Below are 25,193 nucleotides of genomic sequence, written 5' to 3' on the forward strand. Positions count from 1 at the left end.
AATCAACAAACCAAGAACCACCGATTTTAATGAGAAATTAGCCCAAATCCATGCAGATTTAGTGGGAAGGTTAGCAGAGGTCTTTTACCCTGAGGTGGGGACTAGGAAGAAGAGGACATTAACTTCAGTTTGGTACAACTCCACAAGTATAAAGATTAAAACCGAGCTGATTTTTATGATAAAGTCAGGTGCCAATAAGGACAAGGTACTTGAGTTGAGACTTAAATACAGGGAAGCCATCGCCCAGGCAAAGTCAGATTGGGATTGGGATGGATGGCAGGGCCTATCCTTGGCATTGGAAACCAGGGACTCAAGAACATTCTGGTCTCTCGTCCATACAGGTACAGGCCAGCTGAAATCAGCTGTGAAGCCGAATATTGCTGCCTCAGTATGGGAATCGCATTTTAGTAAATTGTATCAAGACACTCCCGTTTTTGCCAACGAGGGAACACCATGAGTCCGCAGACAAATTAGAATTCACACTGGTTGAGGTGGTAAATGCCATGGAGAGATTGGCGCTGGGGAAGCCACCAGGCCTTGACAAACTCCCCGGAGATTTGTTTAGATACCATCCAGAGATCTGGGGTCCTTACTTCCAAGTTATATTTAATTCCATTCTGGGAGGGATGGAGATCCCCTATACTTGGCTGGGGCAGAGATAGTACCGATTTTTAAGAAGGGCTCTCCTCTGCTCCCAGCCAACTACAGGCCGATCAGCCTCATAGACGTACCCCCAAAACTCTTTGCCCGCCTTCTCCTGGACCATCTCCTTGACTGGATGGAGGACAATGCGATTCTTAGTCCCCTCCAGGCGGGCTTCAGGAAAAACACGTCCACCATGGACCAGATTTTCTGCCTCGTTCTTCTCTACTGGAAAACAGTGGTGATCGAGGGGGGGGGGTGGGGGGGGGGGGGGGGGGGGGAGTCTGTACATTGTGTTTGTGGACCTGAAGTCCGCATTCCATTTGGTGCCCCGCAGGAAATTATGGGAGGTTCTTAAGGAGCTAGGCGTTCCTCCACAATTGCTACAGGCAATAATCAGGCATCAGGCTCCACGTTGGCAATTTTGCCCAGGTTAGGTGTGGGACGGATCGAGCATTGTCTTCTAGGTTCCCAGTTCACAGGGGGGTAAGACAGGGTTGCGTCCTTGCACCAACCCTGTTTTGCCTCTTTGTTAACAATGTCATATTCCATCTCGATAATGTTAGGGACAACGATGCTCCTAGGTTGGCAGGTAGGAGGGTCCCGGCAATTATGTTTGCCGATGATAACCTCCTGCTCTCCAAATCCCCGATGGGGATCCAACGGATACTGGATGGTTTGGGGATTTCTGCAGGGCGCATGGCCTGGAGATCAACGCAGAAAAAACCAAATTCATGGTATTGAATCCCTCCTCGTCAATAATATACAATGAGACCCAATCCAAATGGCGAGTAAATCTATCAGTGACATAAGGGGGGTCCAATACATCCCACTCCCCACTACTCTCTTATCCACATTATAATGAGATAATGAACTGTGCTCTGCCTTGTTTAAAATATCTGTTCTCCAAGACAACCCAACAGAGCAAAGCTCTCAGAGTGACCCCAATCTTGGTTGTTCACAACAGTCCACACCACACATTGGACCTTACTCTAAATAGAGGAAAAATGTGCGAGAAGCAAGTGACCCCTCACGGAAACACCACCAAGCGGGGTAACTGGTATCCAATTTCCAGACAGGCCCCTGTCTCATCATCGGTGGTCACTCGCTCCTCGGGAAAATAAAGGTGATAGAAAAGAAGACGTGTCCAAAACAAACAACGTATAAAGTGCTACAGTGAAGTGCAGAAAATTCTGCTAGTGACAAACACACACAAACATAATAATAGAGTGCCTAAAACCACACACAACACACCAATCCCTTATCCACTTTTATTCGTAGGGTGGTGATTGCGTGCTCTTGAGTATTAAAAAGGCTGGTAGCTAGTCATGCATACCATTACCTACAGTGCCGACATGTTTCACTGCTGTATAGCGTAGAGCAGTTTCATCAGGGCTGCACTCAAGTGCTGCCACTTCACTCTTTTTGGACACTCAGTTCTGTAACGTGCCAGGAGCAGCAAAGCTTTGCATACCAGCCACTCCGGTATCAAACTGGGACCCTAGATACTCCAAGCGTGAGCCGGCTGAGGAAAGGCGTCTTCCCAGATCGTCACGATATAATATTTTTATTACAAATCAAGGGGCACACTCACGCTTGGAGTATCTAGGGTCCCAGTTTGATACCGGAGTGGCTGGTATGCAAAGCTTTGCTGCTCCTGGCACGTTACAGAACTGAGTGTCCAAAAAGAGTGAAGTGGCAGCACTTGAGTGCAGCCCTGATGAAACTGCTCTACGCTATACAGCAGTGAAACATGTCGGCACTGTAGGTAATGGTATGCATGACTAGCTACCAGCCTTTTTAATACTCAAGAGCACGCAATCACCACCCTACGAATAAAAGTGGATAAGGGATTGGTGTGTTGTGTGTGGTTTTAGGCACTCTATTATTATGTTTGTGTGTGTTTGTCACTAGCAGAATTTTCTGCACTTCACTGTAGCACTTTATACGTTGTTTGTTTTGGACACGTCTTCTTTTCTATCACCTTTATTTTCCCGAGGAGCGAGTGACCACCGATGATGAGACAGGGGCCTGTCTGGAAATTGCATACCAGTTACCCCGCTTGGTGGTGTTTCCGTGAGGGGTCACTTGCTTCTCGCACATTTTTCCTCTATTTAGAGTAAGGTCCAATGTGTGGTGTGGACTGTTGTGAACAACCAAGATTGGGGTCACTCTGAGAGCTTTGCTCTGTTGGGTTGTCTTGGAGAACAGATATTTTAAACAAGGCAGAGCACAGTGCATTATCTCATTATAATGTGGATAAGAGAGTAGTGGGGAGTGGGATGTATTGGACCCCCCTTATGTCACTGATAGATTTACTCGCCATTTGGATTGGGTCTCATTGTATATTATTGACTGTGAGTGGAGGGCGACCCTTTCCGTATTCCCTCTAAGCTCCTTTATTGTTTGATTGAATCCCTCCTCAACAACTAGGCCCAACCCAACCCTGGGATCCGAAAGGCTGGAAAGGGTTAGTACGTTCCAGTATTTGGGGGTAACTTTACATGAAAATTTATCGTCGGGTCCACAGATAGCGAGATCCCGCTTAAAGTTATCCCAAATGGTGGGAGCAATTTTGAAGGTTTCGAATTCATCAACCTTCAAACCTGTTAGTCCAGCCTTGGAGATGTACAAAACCCAAGCCAGAGCAGCCTCTTCCTACGGTGGTGAGCTATGGGGCCATAAAGCTGGGACAGAACTCATCAAGGTGGAAAACAACTTCCTTAGACGCTTGTTGGCCCTTCCCCAAGCTACACCCTTGTTACCTCTGAGATTAGATCTGGGGCTCCCCTCAATATGGGATGAATTGGTCATAAAACCATTGAGGTTTTGGCACAGGCTATGGACCACGGGTGAACTTTCCCACTACAGGCAAGATCTCAAGAACATCCTGGACTTAAATCATTCTAACAGAATTCCATGGGTGGCATAGGTCAAGCGAGAATTCTATCGCCTGGGACTGCCTGAGTTGTGGGACGATCCCGAAAGAGGTTGTCAAGGGGTGTCACGCTAGATGGTTACTAAGATTTTTAAGGATAAAAGTTTAATCTCGATCGTGTGCACATCAAAAGTCAGCACCCTAACTGAACAATTTTTGGCTACCAAAAATTCTTTTTACTTTGAAGGTTTTATGGACATTATATTTCCTATTCTTGTAAGGAAGCTTTTCATCCAATGGAGGTTAGGAATGCTGCCCCTTAAAGCCCTTACAAGTAAATGGACAATGTCGGACGATAAAATCTGTCATGGGAGCAGTGGGAATGAGGAGGACCAACTACATGTATTGTTTTTTTGCCCTGCCTACAACAGACCGAGGAAATATTGGCTAGCGCCACTGTGCAGGAATTTGAGCATTAGAAACTATTTACAATCATATAGAACCTGAATAGAAGTACCATGCACCATATAGTTTTTGCAGTTGCCAAGTATTTAACCCCTTCGAAGCTAATGACGAGCTGGGCTAGTCATGGCGCTTACCTGCCGTGCGCTGATGACAAGGCCAGCTCGTCATGAAATAATGTAAATCAATCATCTGCAGCGCAGGACGGGAAAACGCCTAGCAGCCATGTGGTTAATGGCCATGTGGCAGATAAGGGGAAAAATACTGAAAGGCTAATTTCCTACTAAATATGTACTGGACTGTAATGAAATGTAGCTAACTGTGTCCATAGCTCCCCTGACCTTCCTGGAACCGAACTGATTTGTATGTTGCTCCCTGCCCTGATTTTACTGTATGTTTTATGTGTTTGTAATGTTTTTAATGAATCTTTTATGGTCTCAAATGGCCGAATTAAAGAATTCTTGGATTGGATTGGAAAACTGTGGGTCCTTGTCCCATGAAATACCCAAATTCCTACTCCGACATTAAACGTACGACAGCAGAGGAGGTACCACATTGTAAGATGTTCCACAGTTTTATGTTCCATCAGGGAATGTAAATGCAAGTTATTTTAGGGACTACACCATAAGTGGAAAAACTAAAAGAGGTACGGCTCAGCAGGGGGCACACCCACCAAACACTCCACAGTCCTGGCGCTCACTCCTTAACATTGGGGCTGGCCACCATTTCTTGCGGAGGGGGGTCAAGTACTGCAGGCTTTTTTTTTATGGAAGTCAATTAAGGGCAACTTAGCTTGCCCTTTGGTAGGCCCAGCCCCACCTTTTCTAACCTTGGTTTCAGTTGCCCCGAGGGATCTGCACAAACGCAAATGAAGCAAGTTGCAAACTGCTTTATTTTCTTATTTGCAGCTGCCTCTAAGATTTTAGTAGGTAGAAGGGGCTTCTCTTGGCTTTCAGGTATGGTATTGCAACATTTATATTGAGCTAACTACCACTATATGAGGCACTGTAGCGCTTGCCTACATGGGTAGCATGCTACATCATCTAGGGTGTGTGACTGAAAGTGTGCTGTCTGTTTTGATACCCATCAGAGTGTGTGGTGTAAATGTAAGTGAGCAAGGTATTCATTTTTTTTCTACATGGGTCTCTGAGTGAGGTTTTATGGTATTTAGACAAATAATTATATTTAGCCAGTATGTTTATGGATTTATAATGAAACGCATATGACGGAATGGAGTAATCATTACATGTACGTTTGATTAAATAAAATATATTTTCACTGATTAACAGATAAGGAGCTCTGCATTGAACACTTTGGATATTTATCTTAAAGATTGTACACTATTGAGCTTGTCAAACTGTATTGAGGGTTGCGGTTTATTACTTGTTTCGTAGTCTTTTTTTATGCTATGTGGCATTTACCATAATTGCTAAGGGGTGAACTGGGCTGGGAGGTAAAGCAGTGTGCTCCCATCCCCCTTATGTTTGAAAAGGTTTCCTTGAGCCATTGAGCTGATGAGCTTTTGGAGATGCGCCTGTGAGAGGTACTGAGACCTAAAAGGATAGTGGCAGCTTGCTCAGCAACCCCAGATAAATTTCATTTTTAGGTCTCGCCTGTCGATGCGCATGCGCATCGAGCAAGGCGAGAGTATTGCGAGTTATCCACTCTTTATCCACACTGCAAGGAATCGTGGCGATTCCTTGCAGTGCCCGTGACTTTTAAGGTCAATGCGCATGCGCATTAAGCTTATGCGCATGCGCATTGACCTTAAAAGTCACGGGCGCGTGCATGTCCGTCTTTGTTTACCCGCTCCGCCCCCTCCCGCCGTGTCGCCTTGCCTACTCTCTTCCACAGCCTCCCCCAGCTCCGCCCCCTCACTACTTGATTGCACGGCCGCTAGGCCGTGCCTCCCCTACTCTCCTCCCCCCTCCTCCTCTCCTCCCCTGCCTGCCTGCCGCTAGCCTTGTTTCCAATTATTTCTACACGCAGGCTCCATATCCAGTAGCGCTGCCTGTAAATATCGCGAGCGTTCCTCAGTCCGCCACTGCGGCTGTCCAGGTAAATAAATACAAAATGGTTGCTTGGGCGGGATCGTTAATGGGGCTGCATAGTACAGCCTGCATCTCTCCAATCCATGCATCTCTCCCCTTACCCAGTCTTCGGTTTCCAAACACGCCTCTACTGGTGCTTGCTTTTACTATTGTGCCGAAGATTATTGTGTCGCCGATTTCACGAAGCGCCTTCTGATTTTTTTTTAAGGGTCAGCATTCTAGTGTTGCCTGCTGTACCAGCACGCACGCACCATAGAGTCTGGCACTGCGTAGACTTGAATGCCCTGATCACGTGACCCGGAAATACCGAGCAATCTGGTTTGGCGCGCTCTGGCTTACCTATTTAAAAATAATCGGCCAAGACAAGCCCGTGTACACATCGAGGGAAGCGGGCAGACACTTTTGGTACCAGCGGCATGTAAGTAACCCTCCAGATTGTCCAGCTTGCTAATCTCCATTTTACTTTGAGGACATAGTGCGAAGCCGCATCACTCAGTTAAATTACCCGCTATTCGTTAACACCCTATCTTGGATGTATTTGAGTATATGATCTAGCTGCACTTATTGTTTGCGCCACGTCCCCACCACATTCCACTGCTTTACAAATATTGTGTTAATCTCCTATTGATTTGGTTCAAAATCAATTGGCGCTCCAATCTTATTAGTGATCTGGTCAATATTCCTCGGTGTTGTGCCTCGTTTTATTAACCAGCGTGCGTTAGAGGGGTGTTTCAGTCTGCCGTGACAGCTGGTGTTGTGTGTTTTCGTTATCAGGGTCAATAGTACTTACTATCGACAATGGTTGTAATTTAAACAGTCTATAAGCAGTCCTCTGAAGTCATTAGATGTAGCTCACTCACCCTCACCCACACTCACCCTCACTCACCCTCAACCCCTCACTCACACTCACCCTCACTCACCCTCACTCACCCTCAACCCCTCACCCTCACTCACCCACACTCACCCTCACTCACCCTCACCCACACTCACCCTCACCCTCAACCCCTCACTCACCCTCAACCCCTCACCTACCCTCACCCTCACTCACCCTCAACCCCTCACCCTCACCCTCACTCACCCTCAACACCTCACCCTCACTCACCCTCAACCCCTCACCCTCAACCCCTCACTCACCCTCACTCACCCTCAACCCCTCACCTACCCTCACTCACCCTCAACCCCTCACCCTCACCCTCACTCACCCTCAACACCTCACCCTCACTCACCCTCAACCCCTCACCCTCACTCACCCTCAACCCCTCACCCTCACTCACCCTCAACCCCTCACCCTCAACCCCTCACTCACCCTCACTCTCACTCATCCTCACTCACCCTCAACCCCTCACCCTCACTCACCCTCACTCACCCTCAACCACTCACCCTCACCCTCACCTTCACTCACCCTCACTCACCCTCACCTTCACTCACCCTCAACCCCTCACCCTCACTCACCCTCAACGCCTCACCCTCAACCCCTCACCCTCACCCACCTTCACTCACCCTCACTCACACTCACCCTCACTCACCCTCACCCACCCTCAACCCCTCATCCTCACTCACCCTCAACCCCTAACTCACCCTCAACCCCTCACCCACCCTCAACCCCTCACCCCCACTCACCCTCAACCCCTCACCCACCCTCAACCCCTCACCCCCACTCACCCCCACTCACCCTCAACCCCTCACCCTCAACCCCTCACCCTCAACCCCTCACCCACCCTCAACCCCTCACCCTCAATCCCTCACCCACACTCACCCACACTCACCCACACTCACCCACCCTCACTCACCCTCACTCACCCTCACTCACCCTCAACCCCTCACCCTCAACCCCTCACCCTCAACCCCTCACCCTCAACCCCTCACCCTCACTCACCCTCACTCACCCTCAACCCCTCACCCTCAACCCCTCACCCTCACTCACCCCCACTCACCCCCACTCACCCTCAACCCCTCACCCTCAACCCCCCACTCACCCTCAACCCCTCACCCTCAACCCCTCACCCTCCCTCACCCTCATTCACCCTCAACCCCTCACCCTCAACCCCTCACCCTCAACCCCTCACCCACCCTCACCCACCCTCACTCACCCTCACTCACCCTCACCCACCCTCACTCACCCTCACTCACCCTCACTCACCCTCACTCACCCTCAACCTCATGCTAAAGATTTACAAAAAAACCCATTAACAATTCTAAAAGCACTAACTCTAATGCTGCGAGACCTATTGCATTTCTAATGCTTGTTTTTAGCTCTACTGATGAAGGATAATATCCAGAAACACATGAGTCTAGAGATGGACAGCACGAACCTGCACCAACTTTGGTGAAACACTTCAGCAAAAACACAAGTAAGCATTTAAAATGAACTGCATTTACCATAATGCTAAGGGGTGAACTGTGCTGGGAGGTGAAGTAGTGTGTTCCCATCCCCCTTCCTTATGTGGAAAGGGTTTCCATGTCGTGCGTGATGACCACTGAGGTGCGGTTATAGTGTTATGGGACTCAGCGCTTAGCAGTGCGATACATGAAGAGAGTAGATAGAAGGGCCTACCCAATGCTGTCATCGTGAGGTAAAAAGTGCATGAAGCACTACTGGTTTTGCTGGTGAATTAACACTAGTGGGTTCTTTCTGGTTCAAAGCGAAGGTAAGAGAAAATATACACACAGGAGCTTAAATATTTACAAGATTTTGAAAATTGTGGGATGCAAAAACAATGTAGAATTGACTGCTAATTTCTTCGGCTATCATCTTAAAATCTTAGGAGAAAAGCCCCTTAGCGCCCCCTGCGCGTTTAAAATAATTTGTCATTTCATTAAGTTGAGTATCTGTCTTGTGCAATGTAGTTGCCCAGGCCACAGTTTGGCTTTCTTTCTACTTTTCAACAACATTATTTAATATAACATTAAAAAACATGTCCTGCACAAGTTTGCACTTTGAGCGCCACAAAAAATAATGTACGGAATACTTGATTTAATGTTATTAATGGAAAGTCTTTGGGCCACATTTCATTCCATCGTCTTTAGTCCAGCTTCAATTTTAGGATTACCTCCAGTCTTTGATCGCACTTTTTGTACAGATCTAGGGTCATCGAACTGCAGAATTTTGAAATATTTCTTGAAAAACACAAACAACCCCGGGTAAGACCTTCCCAGGAGTGTCAGCCAATAGGCGCTAAAAACTCTGTCAACTTCCACGTGGCACTGCCGCCTGATCCTCGAACGCATCAAATGTTCCACACACACTTGTTTACAGCAAACAACATGAGGTTATAAAGGAGCCAGTCTGACTTTTTATGTACTTTTCAAACACCACAAGCTTTGTTTCCGAACACAAGACAAACATGGCAGCAGTCAGTAACTTCAGCGTGAGCAGAAGAAAAACTTGATAACTCCGAACTGAATATCGGCGCCTCCGGGCCATTATCGCTTGAAAATGCCTCATTCATTGCAACATCAGATTCATATGCGTGTATGTTGAAGTCTTGACCATAACACACAAATGTACATTTTTTGCATGCTGTATTAAAATCTGAAGCAGATGAGCTGACAAATTTACAGTCTCAACCACCTGGCAATGTCTTTTTGCATATGCATCCATGCATAGAGAGCTACATAGACCCATGGCAAGCCAGTCGGTTCCTAATCCGTATAATCCATCACCAAACCATAGGTTTAATGTCTTCGCTCAATATCCAATACGGTTTATCTCTAAACCATACCAATCAAAATTAGACAATGTAAAAAAACACAAATTGAATCTGGTCAATGAGACCCACAGAACCCTGATAAATTACATAACACAACAAAAGCATAATCAATCGGACATTGGTAAGCCTTGATTTTTTGGGTGGAAACACATGCACTAGGCAGTAACAGTTTTAAAGTAATGAAAAGTAAGTTCTGCATTGGAAGTAACTTTCACTGTAGGCTTCTAGCATAGTACAAGAAAAGAGAGGAAATAACCACATATATCACATTTAAATTTAAAAAATATTCTGGTGTTCATCCAAACCTTGCATGGTCCTCGGTGTTCAAGGGACCGTCAAGATGCTCTCAGAGTCCTTAATATATTTAGTCACGCCTTATTATATCACTGAAATGCTGGTACTTCCCAAAAAGGCAACGAAGCAGCCCAGGGCCAATAATGTTTGGTATAAACTCTTTACTCCAACATTCCAATGCTTGTCTTTTTATTTCTCCCTGTTTATTTTAGAACATAACCCTGAGTGGGTGGAATGCTCTGATAACGTTCCACCCTTCTGCCTCAGGCTATATTAGTCGTTAAATGCCCTCTACTTTATAACCGGCCCTCGGCCTGATGCTAGCCTATAAGTGGTTTGGAGATTAAACCACCATTATATTCCTCGCCAGCAGGATACAATCCATAGTTCAAGCCTATTCTGCATAGGCCCTCTCCGGGAGAGCAGATAGAGAGCAGGGCATGCATTAACGGCTACAGCCCTCAATGAAAGAGCACATGTAATCATTTGCAAGCCCTCGGGCATTCCAATGAGCTCATTAAGAATTATTTCTACCTGGTCACTGTGTTAAAAACAATGAATTGCCCATTCTTCAATTATAAGCCTGAGTCAGAGGCAGGTGAACAATGATGGGATATGGCAATTAATGCCTGAGTGAATGCTGGCCTATTCGGCTGTTTGAACCAGTTCCTCTTATGTAACCCAACGCTGGCAGATAAACCTAAACCTCTGCTAGGGTTGCCTGTTTTCCTAGAGAAAAATACAGGCCAACTGTTCACTTTTTAAGATTGTGCAAAGGCCTGGAACGGAGTTTTAAGGATAACTTTATATGACCAGTCTATATTCATTTTTAACATGTCCCTTCTGTCTTGGTTTGCTTTATTTATCAGTCACGGGTCATTAGGGCATCTGTCGAATGCATTTTTAAGTGTTTTCTTCTATCATTTCCTGTTTAAAAGTATCATTAGCCCAGTATCCTTAGGGTAGTCTTCCTCCAAACATTTTGCCTGCGTACCTGCTCTATTTGCTGATTCTTTACATTGGCCTTAGGACTCTGAGCACGTAACCACAGCGGACCATGCTAAAGTGCATGTGCTTCTCCCCTAGCATTGCCATTGGTCTATACACAACTGGCATATTTGATTTACTAATAAGTCCCTTGTAAAGTGGTATACCATATACCCAGGGCCTGTACATTAAATGCTACTAGTGGACCTGCAAAACGGATTGTGACACCCACATAAGTAGCCTTTCAAACTTGTCTCAGGCTTACCACTGCAGGGCCGGTGTTTGCAATTTAAAGTAATTTCAACTTAAATTCAAAACCCTTTGTCAAGCCTTATACTCCCCCCTTTTATTATCTCATAGGCTAACATTGGGAATTCCTTAACCCCTTCCATGCTCATGACGAGCTCAGCTCGTCATGAGGTAGCCTGGAGCTGTGCTCATGACGAGCTGAGCTCGTCATGACACCAGCAAAATGGCAATTCCCAGCACAGGAGGGGATTTTTAAGATACTTTTAAGTTGTAATCCCTGGCGTAATGAAAATTGAGGGGGCTTCACAGTACGAAGAGAGACCCCCTCCAGGCTCAATAAGGAGCTCTCTGGCCAGAGTGCAGGGCCAAGGGGGCCCCCTGGAGCTTGGGGCCTCCCGCACCGTGGGGGCCTGTGTTACTCCCCTGGTTGTAATTCCTAATTAGAAAGGAGTAGCCTTGTTATGTTTTACATCTTTGGAATGGTAATGATAAATCCTCTTTACTGGTAAAGTTGGATTTAACATTACTATTTTAGAAATGCCACTTTTAGAAAGTGGGCATTTCTCTGCTCAAACTGCTCATTGTGCCTGCAGCCTGTCTCCAACACACGTCTGGGGTGGGTCAGAGCTACACGTTGTGAATTCCCTCTAGACAGTCACAAACACAGAATGCAGCTGAGTCCACTGTCACACCCAGCCCTTCATGACAGCCTTCCTGGGCAGGAAGGGGGAGAGGTGGCTCACACATCTGAATAGGCTCTGTCCTGTCCTCACACAAAGGGCTGAGAACCCCCTACTGATAGTCAGGAGCCAGGGATGGGGAAAAAGGACCGCTTTGCCCTTCAAAGACCTGCCTTTGAAGTCACCCTCACTTCAAAGGTACAATTGGGTATAAGCACGGAGTCTCTGGCCACTTCAAACCAGACATTACCGGACATGTGAAGAACTCTGCCCGAAGGAAGGACGGCTGTGCTTCTACAAGGACTGCCACCCTGCTACTCTAGAAGAACTACTTTTCTGCTCTGGTGTGCTGCCCTGCAGCCTGCTGCGGAAAAGGACTGGCCCATCTCACTTGAACCCAGATGGACTCCAGTGGCTTGCCTCCGGTTCTGAAGCCTCAGGGACAAAGAATTCATGAAACCTTGTATCAGTATCTGGACTCTGCCATCTGGGAGTTCCACCAACCTGAAAAGTGATGTCAACCCAATCCTGGGCCGTTCAAAGTAAGTTCCTGTGCTGACCCAGCTGAATTGACGCAACATCTCCACTGTGCTGATCGAAACGATTAATCCTCTCTGACAAATTGCTGCTCAAGGACATCTTTGATGACTGCACGGCTCAACGACACATTACCTGCATTTCAAAGAGATCCGCAGATGAAGCTTCTCCGACTGTGTGGATCGAAACCAAGGCATGGCTTATATCCAAGGGATCCACGACTATGAATCGCCTCCTCTGATCCTTGCATTGGGTCTTCAACGTCAACATATCCTCCAACCAAGGTACTTTCCTTAGCGGGCCAAGGCTGGTCCTTGTATCCGAACAGCGCTCCATCACAGTGTGCCTGAGCATTGGATTTGCCTCGGTCAAGCGTGACCAGATTCCATGGTTGGCGCTTTAAGACTAAGCACTGTATTTCCATTTTATCTTTAAAAATCCATAACTCCGGTTCTACTTATTGGATTATCATCAATTTGGTCTTGATTTACGTATATAATTATTGTCTATGTTTCTAACCTGAGTGGTGCCTTTAATTGTGCTTTCATTGAGTTACTGTGTGAGTGTTGCACAAATACTTTAAACATTGCCTCTTTAGATATGCCTGTCTGCTCTGTGCCAAGCTAGGGTGAGCACAGGTAATCTTTTAGTGTGTATCTGACTTTCCCTGACTAGAGTGATGGTCCCTGCTTGGACAGGGTGCTTACCTCTACCAACAAGAGACCCAATTTCTAACAAGTATGTAGTGATAAGCTGAAAAAATACCAGCTTTCTGGTATTTTTCTAATTTTTATGTAGCTGCTGAACATTTAAATAGTCATGTTGGCTCAAAACTGGCCAGGTGGCAACTCTACAAGCCCTGCCTGCTTCACACCTACACTGAACTTTGAAAATCAGCCACCAGTCAGGCAACAGAGCATTCTAAGCAATCTGAATTAGATGAGCAATTCTTGTTATCCATACAGTTTGTTACTATAAACAACGGTTGCAATACTTTCCGCGAGAGACAAGGTACCTGCTATTTTGATGTTCATGTGGTTATCAAGCAGCAGGTTTTCGGCCTTCAGGTCTCGGTGTACGATCTTCCGGCTGTGACAGTACTCAACAGCTGACAGGATCTGCCAGAATTTCCGCCTGGCCTCCGGCTCGCTCAGTCGCCCATGGTTCGCCAGATAGTCTGCGGACGAGAAGAGTTTTAAACACTGAGTTACACTATATATCACTGCAACATTGGCGAAATTAGTTTTACAAAATATGCTGCCCAAATATTGTTATCTAGGAGCTTAATGCAATGAAGGACACTGCTTGCCTGAATACTGTAGATCTAGAAACTGGAGTATGTGTTTTGAACCCACACACTGTGGGATCTCCAGAATAAAAGTAAAAATACAAATAACTCCAAAACACTATTATTTCCAACTAAACTTTTTCACACACTCTACTATCTACCATATTGAATTAATTGATTTCTCTATAAGCAGATAATGGGAGTAAATAAAATTACTATAGTTGTGTTTGTCGCGGAGTATACACTTCTTGGCACACAGGACAAATTAAAGCTTTTTGAAATTCCTGAGCATATAGAAATAATGCCGTTCTTACAGCACATCTTGCCAAAGGCATCCAACTTGAAAGTACTGTCTACAACACCTGAAATTATATTCTTGATTCAATAAGAATCATCGATTGATGGATGGCTACATTGGGCCCACAAAGCTTCAAGCAGGCGTAGAGCGGAGTGGCGTAGAGTGACACTCCACTCTACTCTACTTCACTACACTCGGACACTTTACTCCAGAGTGGCGTAGAGTAGGGTGTCATGGAGAAGAGTCAGAGTGGAGTAAAGTCGTACAGTGGAGTGGCATACAGTGGAGTATCATGTCAAAGTGGAGTGTATTAAGAGCATGGAGTGGCGCAGAGTGGAGTACAGTTGATTAAAGTAGAGTTTCAGAGTGGTGTGTGGTGGAGTGTTGTAGAGTAGAGTGGCGTAAAGTGGATTATGCATGGTGTGTTGATGCACTGCGATTACAGACAACACATTTTAACACCTTGGCTGCTGTGCATTTTCCCCTCCTGTGCTGACATCCCTTGGACTCCTCTATTCATGACGAGCTCAGCTCGTCATCAGCACAGCTCAACTGTGCCTCATGACGAGCTGAGCTCGTCATGAGCATGGAAGGGGTTCAATAGACACTGAACAGCCTAAAACAAATAAGCCAGCATATAGAAAGCCAGAAAAATGAGTTACAACCTACAAACCCAATGGCACGCAATGGCTGAAATGTTCCCAGGGAAGCTTCTAAAACGCCCACAAGAAGTCTTCTCGCAACCAGATAGCTGTGCTAGGCTTCAGCCTAAAGAACTCAGGCCCCCACCACAGGTACCACTTTCTAGCAACATGGTCTCTCTGAACTGCCCAAACCCTTGAGACTGAGCCTCTCCATGCTAGCTGGAGAGGCTAATTTAATCACTTTACTGGGGTGGGGTTGAAGGCACAAAAGTGCCAAGGGATCACATAACAATGTGAGCAATGAGATTTGATATTTCAAATCTTTGCTGCCCGAAAGGAGTCGGTGGGAGCAAGGGAGGGTGAGAACCACTGCAGTCAGAGCTAACCTGGTTATCAGGGACTAACCCCTAGCCTCCAGCCATTCCTCGGTCTAACCTCTGGTGCATCTTCCAGACCTGAGGCAGGTGCAATGCGGTGCACCTATCAAGGGGCGGGTCCCCTACTCTGTTTCAATCTATGCTCCCCTCTTTCTTTGATGTACAAAAGGACAGGTGCCACAAGCAACATCGTACACATTTTAACCCCCTGCCCCCACCTCAATGATAGAGATTTGACACAGTTTACATCTTTATTTCCTTAACAGTAAGTGGCTAAGGGAGGACCAGGAATATAAACTACCAGGAGTGGGAACGACCAGAAGTAAATTGGAATCAAGGACCTTCCTTTCTGTTGTTGCTTTCATAACCCAAGAGACCATGTGTGGCAAGAGCAGTGCCAGGGGTAAGACAAGCATTGGCATAGCCAATAGGTCTTGCATTTGGGTGTTTAGCTAGAGTTATTGACTTTGCCTAGGTCTTTAAGCTGTGCTGTACAGAAGTCTGCAGCATACTGAAAAGTTATAATAAAGAATTGTCATAAGCATTTTTGTTACCTTATATATGACCAGGCATTATGTACAACTGAAAGACCATATTAAAAAAGTATTAACAATAAATAACGTCTTGAGTTTTTTTGTCCTTTCAATGCTGGCAACTTCTATCTGCCTGTCCCAATGGTTGTTTGTTATGTTTGTTATGCAGGGGCATAAATATCAGGAGGGTGAAGGTTGGGAAATAGTACCTGTATAACAGTCAGTGAGAGAGTCAGTCAGTCAGTGAGAGAGTCAGTCAGTCAGTCAGTCAGTGAGAGAGTCAGTCAGTCAGTCAGTCAGTGAGAGAGTCAGTCAGTCAGTCAGTGAGAGAGTCAGTCAGTCAGTCAGTGTGAGAGAGTCAGTCAGTCAGTCAGTGTGAGAGAGTCAGTCAGTCAGTGTGAGAGAGTCAGTCAGTTTGAGAGAGTCAGTCAGTCAGTGTGAGAGAGTCAGTGTGAGAGAGTCAGTCAGTGTGAGAGCGTCAGTCAGTGTGAGAGCGTCAGTCAGTGTGAGAGCGTCAGTCAGTGTGAGAGCGTCAGTCAGTGTGAGAGCGTCAGTCAGTGTGAGAGCGTCAGTCAGGGTGAGAGCGTCAGTCAGTGTGAGAGAGTCAGTCAGTGTGAGAGAGTCAGTCAGTCAGTGTGAGAGAGTCAGTCAGTGTGAGAGAGTCAGTCAGTCAGTGTGAGAGAGTCAGTCAGTCAGTGTGAGAGAGTCAGTCAGTCAGTGTGAGAGAGTCAGTCAGTGTGAGAGAGTCAGTCAGTCAGTGTGAGAGAGTCAGTCAGTCAGTGTGAGAGAGTCAGTCAGTGTGAGAGAGTCAGTCAGTCAGTGTGAGAGAGTCAGTCAGTCAGTCAGTGTGAGAGAGTCAGTGTGAGAGAGTCGGTGTGAGAGAGTCAGTCAGTCAGTGTGAGAGTCAGTCAGTGAGAGAGTGAGGGAGTCTGTCAGTCAGTGAGAGGGAGAGTCAGTCAGTGAGAAAGAGAGTCTGTCAGTCAGTAAGTGAGAGAGCAAGAGAGAGATTGAAAGAGTCAGTCAGAGAGAGAGAGAGAGAGAGAGAGAGAGAGAGAGAGAGAGAGAGAGAGAGAGAGAGAGAGTCTGCCAGTGAGAGAGTCTGCCAGTGAGAGAGTCTGCCAGTGAGAGAGTCTGCCAGTGAGAGAGTCTGCCAGTGAGAGAGCGAGAGAGAGAGAGAGTCAGTCAGTCAGTGAGAGAGAGAGTCAGTCAGTGTAGGAAGGTGGATACCCGACTATGGTTACCCCAGATTTTTTGCCTAGTGTTTAGCTGGTTTTCGACTTAGTTGGCCTGGGACCCTGCTAATCAGGGCCCCAGGCTATCTGCTCTCTCTGTAAAATGGACTATGTACACTAGGTAAATCTCCAATTGGACATTGGGTCACCTTATCACCCCCTGTACAGTGTACTATAGGTACCCAGGGCATAGGTGCATCCAAAGCCTATCTTTTGCCACCCCTGGCTGGCTATCCAATCTGACACAACTGGCTGATCACTCAGCTGGGGCAAAGTGGTGTAATCACCCCTTGCTTAGATATAGTATACCTATATCTAAACCTATATCTGGACACATACACCTATAAGTCACTCCTATGGCAGGTCTTAACAATCCTGGAGGCAGAGTGCTTGGTTTTATGTGAGATGGTGCTCTAGCATGAGCTGAGCCTGTCTGCAGCTTTCGGGACCAACTCCCTTAGCTGTTCTGGGATATTGCCATACCATATACTCTTAAGTGCATTATAATCCTCGCGGTTACTTGCTAACTTTGGTTTGGCTTTATCAAAACATGTCGTGTAAGGTGTCATAGGCTTTGGAATACTACCCCCTCGCCAGAGTGCATTATAATCCTTGCGGTTACTTGCTAACTTTGGTTTGGCTTTATCAAAACATGTCGTGTAAGGTGTCATACGCTTTGGAATACTACCCCCTCGCCAGAGTGCATTATAATCCTCGCGGTTACTTGCTAACTTTGGTTTGGCTTTATCAAAACATGTCGTGTAAGGTGTCATACGCTTTGGAATACTACCCCCTCGCCAGTTCTGGCGACGGGGGTAGCATTCCACCCTTCTAGAGGGAGAAGACATGTTACTTTGCTTAAACGCGGTTAAATCTAACCAGAGCCCCAGCATCACAAAATGGATGCTGCTGCCACAGACAAGTCTGGCCTCCTGCTGCTGACCGAAACTCCGGAAGGGGAGGCCTGGACACATGTTATCCTGTCACAGGGAGGTGTTACACCACCCCAGACAGGAGATAGTGGATTGTAGCAGGGAGGGTTGAATGAAACTAGACACTGCCTGGGGCGCACAAGGCGTCCCATGCATAGTCCAGTTCAAACAGGTGCTGGGGCACTCCAGCCCCAGCTCTGGAGTGAAACTAGACAAAGGGAAAGGGTTGTAACCACCCCCTTCCTGGGTCCCACCCATAGGAGGGACCTAGCAGGTGATCCAGCCCCTTGATTTGAAATAAAGGTAGGAGCTGTGCCAATGCAATTTAGATCATCCTGACAAACTTTGAAACAAAACTCTGGACCCCTCAACATCCTACTCAACGTAGAAGACTGAAGAATCTCCCTTGTGGTCAAGGAGTGGCCACCCTGTGCAAGCAGGCGCCATAAGCGCATCAAGACTTCCTTTGCTGTTGCTCCTGCTGGAGCTCGAACGACAGAGGCAGACAAGACCTGGACTCCCAGACTTCCAACAGCCCGATCCACAGTCCTAGCAAAGCTTAGACCCGTGGAGGCGACGAGAGACGTGGGACCAGCCATCTTGATATGTCGACGAAGTGCTTCCAGCGCAGCTCCCGAGGCACCCTCGACATTGTGCTTTGGAGTTTGAGAAGCCCAGCCCCTAGCAGCCTGTGCTCCAAAGATCACCTCTCCACACTCTCCAAGTGCTATGTGGGGCCCTTTTGCACTTTTCCTGCTTGACGTATTGTCCGGTCGCTTGCCCGTTGGCTAGTGGCCTCTGTGATGACGAAACCTCAAAACTACACTGCTGGTCTGGTTGCTCTAGACTGGCCCCAGCTCCCCTGAAAAGGAGCCATCGATCTGACCTTCCCGGTCCGATCAAGAAGACATCTTCGAGCTCAGCGCGGGTTGCCTTTGCCAAGGCTTGGTGACTCCGAATCGAGTACCGACACCGCCGACAGCAAGAGCCTTCGTGGAACAGCTCGTGTTCACCAGCTGGTCATCCTCGATCCTTCCTGGTCCACGTGGCAGCGGAGACAAATACCTCGACATCACCACAGTGCAACCCGACATCGCCTGGTTCCTTCCTGGTTCCTCGCTGGTCATTGGCTAGTGACCTGAACTCGGTCCCCTCTGCTTTCAGGTACTCCACATCTTCGATCCGCCCTTGGATCTAACCTGACTCTTCTCTCCTTGCCGCCTGCAGCATCTTTTCCTCCAGGCTCCACAGAACTTCACGACGAAACCAGACACACTTTGGCACCTATGCACCCGCTTCCTGTGGGTGAGGTAACGATATAACTCCGGTGCTCCTATAGTGGTTTACACCTCTAGTGTCCTAGTTTTAAGTGGCTAAGTTCTAGTCCAGTTGGAAGTCTCCGAAACCTAACACTTTCTGATTTTTACGCACCATTGACTTGTATGGTAAACGCGGTTGCCTATAGACTCTGCACCCATATCCTGTGGGCCTCTCCCGACCTAACCTTCATTAGTCCAGTATAGGCCCAGCGATTCCCTAGGCCTGTTCATTGTTTGTGACGTGGTACTTATACCACTTTCTTAATATATGGTTGGAGTGGCCACCCGGCCTATCCATAATTGTGCAGCTTATTGTATGTTATACTGTGTTCTTTGTTCAACGCTTGTGCTCCTGTGCTGATAAAGAGTTAAGGGGATTATTCTAGAAATAAATACATATATTTTGTAATATATAACTTGTGTGGTGTCCTTTCATTTGGTATTTTAAAGGATTGCATATGGTAAAACAGCTGGCTTCACATGCCCTCTTGAGTTTAGCCTAAGACTGCTTTTGTCCATGCTACTATTAGGATAGCTGGTCTATACGGTTGACTTACAACCAATCACCATAAGGGTCGTTTGGACTGGTGCAAGGTGCTCACTAGAATAGTGAACACCATATACCAGGCCAACTTCTCACAGTCAGTGGGAGAGTCAGTCAGTGAGATAGTCAGTCAGTCAGTCACTAAGTCAGTGAGCCAGTCAGTGAGTCAGTCAGAGAGTGAGAACGTCACTCAGAGAGAGTGAGAGTCAGTCAGTCAGTCAGTGAGTGAGTGAGTCAGTCAGTGAGTGAGAGAGAGAGAGAGACAGTCAGTGAGTGAGAGAGAGAGAGAGAGAGTCAGTCAGTCAGTCAGTCAGTGAGTGAGAGAGAGAGAGAGTCAGTCAGTGAGTGAGAGGGAGAGAGAGTCAGTCAGTCAGTGAGAGAGAGAGAGAGAGAGACAGTCAGTGAGTGAGAGAGAGAGAGAGAGTCAGTCAGAGAGAGAGAGAGAGTCAGTCAGTGAAAGAGAGAGTCAGTCAGTGAGTGAGAGAGAGTCAGTCAGTGAGAGAGAGTCAGTCAGTGAGAGAGAGTCAGTGAGTGAGAGAGAGAGTCAGTCAGTGAGTGAGAGAGAGAGTCAGTCAGTGAGTGAGAGAGTCAGTCAGTGAGTGAGAGAGTCAGTCAGTGAGTGAGTGAGAGAGTCAGTGAGTGAGTGAGAGAGTCAGTGAGTGAGAGAGTCAGTCAGTGAGTGAGAGAGTCAGTCAGTCAGTGAGTGAGTGAGAGAGAGAGAGAGTCAGTCAGTGAGTGAGAGGGAGAGAGAGTCAGTCAGTGAGAGAGAGAGAGAGTCAGTCAGTGAGTGAGAGAGAGAGAGAGAGAGAGTCAGTCAGTGAGTGAGAGAGTCAGTGAGTGAGAGAGTCAGTCAGTGAGTGAGAGAGAGAGAGAGAGAGAGAGACAGTCAGTCAGTGAGTGAGAGAGAGTCAGTCAGTCAGTGAGAGAGAGTCAGTCAGTGAGAGAGAGAGAGTCAGTCAGTGAGTGAGAGAGAGAGTCAGTCAGTGAGTGAGAGAGAGTCAGTGAGAGAGAGAGAGAGAGAGAGAGAGTCAGTGAGAGAGAGAGAGTCAGTGAGAGAGCGAGAGTCAGTCAGTGAGTGAGAGAGTCAGTGAGTGAGTGAGAGAGTCAGTCAGTGAGTGAGAGAGTCAGTCAGTGAGTGAGAGAGTCAGTCAGTGAGTGAGAGAGTCAGTCAGTGAATGAGAGAGTCAGCCAGTGAGTGAGTGAGAGAGAGAGAGAGAGAGAGAGAGAGTCAGTCAGTGAGTGAGAGGGAGAGAGAGAGTCAGTCAGTGAGTGAGAGAGAGAGAGTCAGTCAGTGAAAGAGAGAGTCAGTCAGTCAGTGAGTGAGAGAGAGTCAGTCAGTCAGTGAGAGAGAGTCAGTGAGAGAGAGAGAGTCAGTCAGTGAGTGAGAGAGAGTCAGTCAGTCAGTGAGTGAGTGAGAGAGAGTCAGTGAGAGAGAGAGAGTCAGTGAGAGAGAGAGAGTCAGTGAGTGAGAGAGTCAGTCAGTGAGTGAGAGAGTCAGTCAGTGAGTGAGAGAGTCAGTCAGTGAGTGAGAGAGAGAGAGAGAGAGTCAGTCAGTGAGTGAGAGAGAGAGAGAGAGAGAGAGAGTCAGTCAGTGAGTGAGAGAGAGAGAGAGTCAGTCAGTGAGTGAGAGAGAGAGAGAGTCAGTCAGTGAGTGAGAGAGAGAGAGAGAGAGTCAGTCAGTGAGTGAGAGAGAGAGAGTCAGTCAGTGAGAGAGAGAGAGAGAGTCAGTCAGTGAGAGAGAGAGTCAGTGAGCGAGAGCGTCAGTCAGAGAGCGAGAGCGTCAGTCAGAGAGCAAGAGCGTCAGTCAGAGAGCAAGAGCGTCAGTCAGAGAGCGAGAGCGTCAGTCAGAGAGCGAGAGCGTCAGTCAGAGAGCGAGAGCGTCAGTCAGAGAGCGAGAGCGTCAGTCAGAGAGCGAGAGTCAGAGAGTCAGAGAGTGAGAGAGAGTCCATCAGTGAGAGAGAGAGTCAGAGAGAGAGTCAGTCAGAGAGAGTGAGAGAGTGAGTGAGAGTCAGTGAGTGAGTGAGTCAGTGAGTGAGAGTCAGTCAGTCAGTGAGTGAGAGTCAGTCAGTGAGTGAGTGAGAGTCAGTCAGTGAGTGAGTGAGAGTCAGTCAGTGAGTGAGTGAGAGTCAGTCAGTGAGTGAGTGAGAGTCAGTCAGTGAGTGAGTGAGAGTCAGTCAGTGAGTGAGTGAGAGTCAGTCAGTGAGTGAGTGAGTGAGTGTCAGTCAGTCAGTGAGTGAGTGTCAGTCAGTGAGTGAGAGAGTCAGTCAGTGAGTGAGAGAGTCAGTCAGTGAGTGAGAGAGTCAGTCAGTGAGTGAGAGAGAGAGTCAGTCAGTGAGTGAGAGAGTCAGTCAGTGAGTGAGAGAGTCAGTCAGTGAGTGAGAGTCAGTCAGCGAGTGAGAGAGTCAGTCAGCGAGTGAGAGAGTCAGTCAGCGAGTGAGAGAGTCAGTCAGCGAGTGAGAGAGTCAGTCAGCGAGTGAGAGAGTCAGTCAGTGAGTGAGTGAGAGTCAGTGAGTGAGAGAGTCAGTCAGTGAGTGAGAGAGTCAGTGAGTGAGAGAGTCAGTCAGCGAGTGAGAGAGTCAGTCAGCGAGTGTGAGAGTCAGTCAGCGAGTGTGAGAGTCAGTCAGCGAGTGAGAGAGTCAGTCAGCGAGTGAGAGAGTCAGTCAGCGAGTGAGAGAGTCTGTCAGCGAGAGAGCTAGTCTGTCAGCGAGAGAGATAGTCTGTCAGCGAGAGAGATAGTCTGTCAGTGAGAGAGAGAGAGTCAGTCAGAGAGAGTCAGTCAGAGAGAGCGAGAGAGTCAGTCAGAGAGAGCGAGAGAGTCAGTCAGAGAGAGTCAGTCAGAGAGAGCGAGAGAGTCAGTCAGAGAGAGTCAGTCAGAGAGAGCGAGAGAGTCAGTCAGAGAGAGTCAGTCAGAGAGAGCGAGAGAGTCAGTCAGAGAGAGCGAGAGAGTCAGTCAGAGAGAGCGAGAGAGTCAGTCAGAGAGAGCGAGAGAGTCAGTCAGAGAGAGTCAGTCAGAGAGAGCGAGAGAGTCAGTCAGAGAGAGCGAGAGTCAGTCAGAGAGAGCGAGAGAGTCAGTCAGAGAGAGCGAGAGAGTCAGTCAGAGAGCGAGAGAGTCAGTCAGAGAGAGTGAGAGAGTCAGTCAGAGAGTGAGAGAGTCAGTCAGAGAGTGAGAGAGTCAGTCAGAGAGAGAGAGTCAGAGAGAGAGAGTCAGAGAGAGAGAGTCAGTCAGAGAGCGAGAGAGTCAGAGAGCGAGAGCGTCAGTCAGAGAGCGAGAGCGTCAGTCAGAGAGCGAGAGCGTCAGTCAGAGAGCGAGAGCGTCAGTCAGAGAGCGTCAGTCAGAGAGAGCAAGAGCGTCAGTCAGAGAGAGCAAGAGTCAGAGAGAGTGAGAGTCAGTCAGTCAGTGAGAGAGTCAGTCAGAGAGAGAGTCAGTGTGTCAGTGAGTCAGTGAGAAAGTCAGTCAGTGAGAGAATCAGAGAGCGACCGTCAGTCATTTAGCCAGTCAGTGAGAGAGAGAGAGAGAGAGAGAGTGAGAGTTTGTCAGTCAGTGAGAGAGTCAGTCAGTGAGCGAGTAAGTCAGTCAGTGAGAGAGTTTGAGAGTGTGTCAGTCAGTGAGTCAATGAGTCAGTGGGACAGAGAGAGTCAGTCAGTGAGAGAGTGAGAGAGTCAGCCAGTGAGAGAGTCAGCCAGTGAGAGAGTCAGCCAGTGAGAGAGAGTCAGACAATCAGTGAGAGTCAGACAGTAACAGAGAGAGTCAGTCAGTGAGAGTGAGATTGAGCGAGTGAGTCAGTCAGTGAGTGAGAGAGTCAGTCAGTTAGTCAGCCAGTGAGACAGAGTGAGAGAGAGTCAGTAGTTGCGACAGTGAAAGACCTGGGCGGGGCTCTCTGGGTCACAGAACGGTGCAGCATCACAAACAAGATATATGGAGTATAGCTTAATAATCTCAGTGCGACTTGGAGTCTCAATGTAACTAGTCCCAGGCAAACCAGTAATATTGCTCAAGAACCGAAGAAGAAACAAATACCAATACACCTGGGAAGCAGTGCTGTGCGGTCATACAGTGGGAAAACCAAGGTACATTTAGACATGGGTATTCCACAAGGAATACAGAGCATAGTCAGAGACAAGTATAACACAAATGACTAAGGGCACCGACAACAGGCAAAACAATGAAGTAGAGGAAGCAAGTATGAACGCAAACTAGTAGGATAAGCGAGAGAGTGGTAACAACCACCCCTGATGCCAGACATCCATCCATATTTCAAGAGAACCTTCATAGGAATCCACAGCGGGAGGGACCATCTTATTTGGACTTCATGCCTGAGTGACCATCCATCCACCACACAGGAAGTTAAGAGTCTGGGAGTTCTTTTAGATAAGGATTTCACTATGGCTTCCCAGGCCAAGAAAGTAGTAGGGTCATGTTTTAGTCTTATAAGAGCATTGAGAAAGATGCTCAAATGGCTCCCTGCGGAAACCTGAAGAACAGTGGTACAAGGCCTCATACTTTTGCATCTAGATTATGGCAATTTGGCCTACCTAGGCATCCCTGCCATGGACATAAAGAGATTGCAGATTATATAAAATTCCACAGCTCGTGGTCTGCTGAGCCTTCTAAAATCAGGCTGCACGCCCGGCTCTGGCCAGTCTTCATTGGCTGCCGGTAAGGAAAAAAAATAGAAATCAAAGCTCTCTGCCTTGCACACAAGATAAAACACTCTCAGAGCACATACATCCTAAGCCATTAAATTGTTCTGCATAGTAATGCACGGGATTGGAGGTCGTAGAACCTCTTCTTTCTGGTCGTTTCCAGAATTAAAAGGGGCAAAAGTAGAGGATGATAATTCGTTTACTTGATATCCAAGCTCTGGAACTCCCTCCCTATCCACCTATGAGCCAACAGTAATCTGCTCAGCTTCAGAAAGCAATTAAAGACTCACAGGTCCATATACTCAGCGTATTTCTTTTCTTACGCTTCCTGTAAGCGCCGGGTAGCCTGTGTCTGAGTAGCCATGTGCTCTACAAGAAACAGTAACGTAACATACAAAAAAACGGTGTCCTGCAACTCCAACCTGATCTGCTAAATCGATTAATGCCATATCTTTAAAACTTGGAATGTCCTGTGATTTTCAAATAAGGGTGATAACACAGTTTTAAAGAAAAACAATTAAACGCCAGGAATTCTATATGGGCTTCTTCTGTCTGCTGATTCAATAAGAGGACAAATAACATTGTTTGAGACCTGAGGGGTGTGAGATGAAGTCTGCCGAATGAGGTAAAATAAAGTGAAAGAGATGGAGGAGGAAAAATAATGACAACAGTGACAATGGAGAAAGAGAGGCAAATACTAAAATCAAACAAGAGAAAGGCAATAAATAAATTAAAAAAACAAATGTTAAATAGAAAGGGGGCAAGAAGGGGATAGGTATGGACATGTGGAAGGAACAGTGAAAGAAAGGAACACTGGGAAAAAACGAAAGGAGTGGTGGAAGGAAAGGTGAAAAATAAATAGAAGAGTGAAAAGATGATCGAAATTGAAAGG

The 25,193-nt window shown here is 47.2% G+C and overlaps 1 protein-coding gene across 1 annotated transcript in view; it reads right to left on the reverse strand.

Moving 5' to 3' along the window:
* The window catches only part of SIK2 (salt inducible kinase 2), a 313,110-nt gene that overhangs the window by 180,101 nt on the left and 107,816 nt on the right, over positions 1 to 25,193 (reverse strand). The window contains exon 4 of the mRNA XM_086954303.1: positions 13,506 to 13,667. Within this exon, the coding sequence (XP_086810429.1) occupies positions 13,506 to 13,667 (162 nt within the window). The remainder of the gene's footprint in view (positions 1 to 13,505; positions 13,668 to 25,193) is intronic.

Source organism: Lissotriton vulgaris, chromosome 2_1 (genome assembly GCF_964263255.1).
Source record: "Lissotriton vulgaris chromosome 2_1, aLisVul1.2, whole genome shotgun sequence".
NCBI lineage: Eukaryota > Metazoa > Chordata > Amphibia > Caudata > Salamandridae > Lissotriton > Lissotriton vulgaris.